Raw genomic sequence first — 4,348 nt, forward strand, 5'->3', positions numbered from 1 at the left:
TGAAGAACAGGAAGAAGAAGAGAAAGGTAAAGATACAAGTTATGAACAACAAATACACATCTATCCACAAGTGAATCTAAGAATCAAGTGAATAAATAATCCGATGAACAGAATGAGCTGGTGATTATAATAGAATCAGAGGCATAGAAAGGGAATGGACTGACTATTCTTGGGGGGGAAAGGGGTGTGGGAGATGCGGGAAGAGACTGGACAAAAATCGTGCACCTATGGATGAGGACAGCGGGTGGGGAGTGAGGGCGGAGGGTTGGGTAGGAACTGGAAGGAGGGGAGTTATGGGGGAAAAAAAGAGGAACAAATGTAATAATCTGAACAATAAAGATTTACTTTAATAAAATAAAATAAAATAAAACAGATGGAATCCTAAGCAACCAGCAGGTTACAAAGGTTTCCCCAGACTGGCACAGTAGGAACCAGCTTTGGAAGCCAGTACAAGTGAGGGTAAGAGGATTCAGTTTTCACCATGGATGCAAAACACTGTGCTGAGTGTTTCCAAATCAAGCTTGTGCCAGGTCAGAAAGGCCCTGCCCTTCTGATGGTGACCACTATGCAGGTGACAGAGTGAAAGTGCACATTTTCTTGTCCTTTACTTTGGAGACAATCCTCACCAACAACTTGACTTGTTTATCCTGGTTCTCCTCTGTGCAATATCTATTCTTATTTCTCACAAGGATAAGGAAGGGAAACAATAGGTTTTTCTCTTTTCTTTCGCTTCTCCCTCCATTCAAGTTTGGCTCATGTCTGCAACTCACCTGAACAGCTCCTCCCAGCATGACAGCCACCAGCCCCATGGACATGCTCAGTGTCTGTGATTCCACGGTGCTCTCTGTCTGGTGGGCCAAGCTTGCACATGCTCGCTGCAGTGTTGCTGCTACAAAGTCCACCACCTACCACAGAAAAGGGATTTAGAATCAGTGGAGAGAAAGAAAACAAATCTCAACATTTTCTTTACATCTTACGTCTACATCTTCATCTTCTTCTACATCAACATCAGGATAGCAAGAACCTTCAACAATAACTACTACTGTGTAGCAGGCATGGTGCTCCGTGTTTCACATGCACAACATCACTTGGGCCGCATATTAACTCCAGGAGGTCACCACTCTTATCCTCATTCTGAGACGAAGAATCTGAGACTTAAGGAGGTTATCTCCTCAAGGCCATATGGTCAATAAGTGAGAAAGCCCATCTAAACTTTCCCAAATGTTTTAATGTATTAAACCAACTTTCTTTACTTTTCATGAATTTTGGCAGGAAATTAAAATGAAAAAGGATTTGTTACTTTCTGACCAACTTAGAAGGTCCTAGATCTACTTCTCCTAATGAGATTTCCTCCTCAAGAATATCTTCCCCTCATCTTAGCAACTATTTTTGTTGTTGTTAATCCTCACCTGAATATATTTTCCATTGATTTTTAGAGAGTGAAAGGGAAGGGGACAGACAGAGGAAAACATCACTGTGAGAGAGACACATCAATTGGTTGCCTCCTGTACTAGCCCCGGCCAGGGCTGGGGATTGAGCCTATAACCGAGGTATGTGCCCTTGACCAGAATTGAATCCGAGACCCTTCAGTCCACAGGCTGACTCTCTATCCACTGGCAAAACTGGCTAGGGCCCACTCACTTTTTAAAAGAATTTTAAAAAAATTTTATTGATTTTGAGAGAGAGAGAAAAAACACAAATCGATTTGTTGTCCTACTTATTTATGCATTCATTGGTTGATTCTTGCATTTTTCCTGACCGGGGATTGAACCCACAACCTTGTCATATTGGGACAATGTTCTAACCAACTGACCTATCTGACCAGGGCCTCACCCCTGTCATTTTAACAGTCTTATTCTAATTAAGCAAAGAATGGGGGAAGAGGCATTCAATTTTATGCAGAAGCCAGTGTCCTCAAACAATCTGTACAAATGAACCAGAGTCATTTTTTAAGTATCAAATATATTTAAAGGATTAAGACTTTCACATATATTTTATATCGCATTTGGCTATCTACTACACCTTAAATGGAACTAACTTGATCCACGTAATTTTAACTGCACGTTGATTAATCACCTTCAAAGGAAGAAACGCCTTTGAATAAAAGCATATGCAAAAAAAAGACAGCATACGCATACACATACACATGTACATGCACATACATGTACATATGGACACACACGCACACACACACACTGAGGATTAATGGCTCAAAAGAGGAAAATCATTTTGAAAATGGGGCAGCTGAGATAGGTCATAATAAGCCTCTGAATACCATGCAAGCTTGCATGTTCAACTCCCTCGGCAAATTACACACTACGCTAGAATCTTTATTGCAAGCTTAAAGTAAAAAAAAAAAAGTGGCTTGTTAACACTTGTCTTTTGGAATAAGGCAGAAAGTTTAGAAAAATTATTTAAAGTTCCACCTACTGAAATGAACAATGCTAGTTATGGCAAGTTTCACCACCCTCTTAGCCTAGGACTTTATTGATGCCAGAGTTAAGGATACTGGTCCTTTTAGAGAAACTCTCATCAAGTATCTTGGGCTACCTATTTTGCCTTTCAAGAGTTTTCTAAAGCACACCTTGCTTATAGGACGCTTCTGTATCAGAACACCTATTGTTAAATTACTGGAAAAGACCTATCTAACCTCTGGCTTTTTCTAAGTTCCTCTCCACTATATATGTTGGAAAACAAGTAACATCATTCTATTTTTGTTAAGAAGGAACTTTTCTATATCTGTCCATATGAATATACATACATAAAACCCTGGAAGCTGTTAATGTAATAATCAGCTGTATTGTCATCTATGAAGTAGCTTTTCCTGCAAACTTTCTTGTAACATCAAAACCACCATACCCATTGGATAACAGCTCCTCCCCCTTCTACTCATTTCCTGTGATTTTGGTGGGGCTGAGAGCCACAAGGATAGGCATGTGACTAAAGCCTGCTGCAGAGATGGGGGAGAGACTTTTACCTTTCCTTTAAATTTTTTGTACAGATGCATAATTTAAAAAGCCAAATATTCCTGAAAGTTTATTATGAAAAACAGCAATGTCCTACTCCCACCTGATTCCGGCCCAGAGACAACCACCTTTAATTATTTCACTGGTTAATTTAATAATAACATTAAGCATTTACTACTTACCAGGTACCATTCTGAACATAGCACAGTTATAGACACACTTAATCCTCACACTAACCTATGGGGATGTGTAAACCTGCTGCCACCATTCTAGCAACTGAGGGGAAGGGGGCTGGAGGCCTCACTGCTGAGCATGTAGATGTCAACCTAATCCTCCAGTTTTTCAGTGTGCTAACACCACTCAAGTTCAGAGTCTCTTGGGTTCAACCTCTCTCAAGAATAAACCTCCAATCTTTCGCTGGGGGGTGGGGGGTGGTTGTACAAAGTTGAGGAAGGAATCAAGTGGTCGACCCAAGCTAGTGCAGCCTTTCAACCTATTTTAAGCTCTAAATTCACCTCCATCTTTAGAGCTAATCTGGGGCCTCCAGTCCTCCAAGGGTTCTGCAGGGAGAAGTAGCTTGCTTCTTTTTTTTTCTTTTCAAAACAATTGTATTGAAATACAGTGCTTTGCTTCTTGACTTCTCCCATGCAGGCACTTAGCTTTCCATTTTCTGAAATTGCTAAATCAGCTACTATTCTCCAGTTTCCAAATGTTATTCTCTTTTATTTACCGTCTCTCCTTCCCTGCTCTACTGGTCCTTGTGGTTTCCATAGGAGGCAGATAAACACATGTGTTCGACACACCATCTTTAATCAGAAATCTCTAATTTTTAGATATTGCACTTCTATGTTGTTGAGATGTGTTTACAATGAGCATGTGTTACTACCATAACATGACTACACACAACAATCCCTTATATCTTCAAATACTTGGTCCATGACTGTTCAAAAATGTCTTGGTTTGTTTGAATCAAGATCCACACATTGTATTTGATTATACATCCCTTTCAAGCTACAACAGTCTACTCCTTTTTGGTGCCATTTATTTGATAAAGAAACTGGGTCATCTGTCCTGTAGAATTTCCCACATTCTGTATTTGGCCAATTGCTTCCTCATCGCATTAACTTGCTCCTCTGTCCTGCGTTTTCATGATTAGATTCAGATTCACATTTTGGGGAATTTATTTTATTTATTTACTAGTAGCCCAGTGCACAAAAATTTGTGCACTCGGGGGCGGGGGCATGCCCCTCAGTTATTAAACATTTATTGGCACAACACTGTCCACATTGGTGGTGGTGGTGGTCTTGTCAGAATGTGTTATATTATGCAGATGAAAATCTAAACAGATTTGATGTAGATATTTTCAAAGATGGAACCAAGAG

The 4,348-nt window shown here is 40.1% G+C and overlaps 1 protein-coding gene across 1 annotated transcript in view; it reads right to left on the bottom strand.

Annotated features, from left to right (window-relative positions):
• The window catches only part of TANGO6 (transport and golgi organization 6 homolog), a 160,442-nt gene that overhangs the window by 95,618 nt on the left and 60,476 nt on the right, over positions 1–4,348 (bottom strand). The window contains exon 12 of the mRNA XM_006760364.2: positions 771–905. Within this exon, the coding sequence (XP_006760427.1) occupies positions 771–905 (135 nt within the window). The remainder of the gene's footprint in view (positions 1–770; positions 906–4,348) is intronic.

This window comes from Myotis davidii, unplaced genomic scaffold (assembly GCF_000327345.1).
Source record: "Myotis davidii unplaced genomic scaffold, ASM32734v1 scaffold1437, whole genome shotgun sequence".
Classification (NCBI taxonomy): Eukaryota; Metazoa; Chordata; class Mammalia; order Chiroptera; family Vespertilionidae; genus Myotis; species Myotis davidii.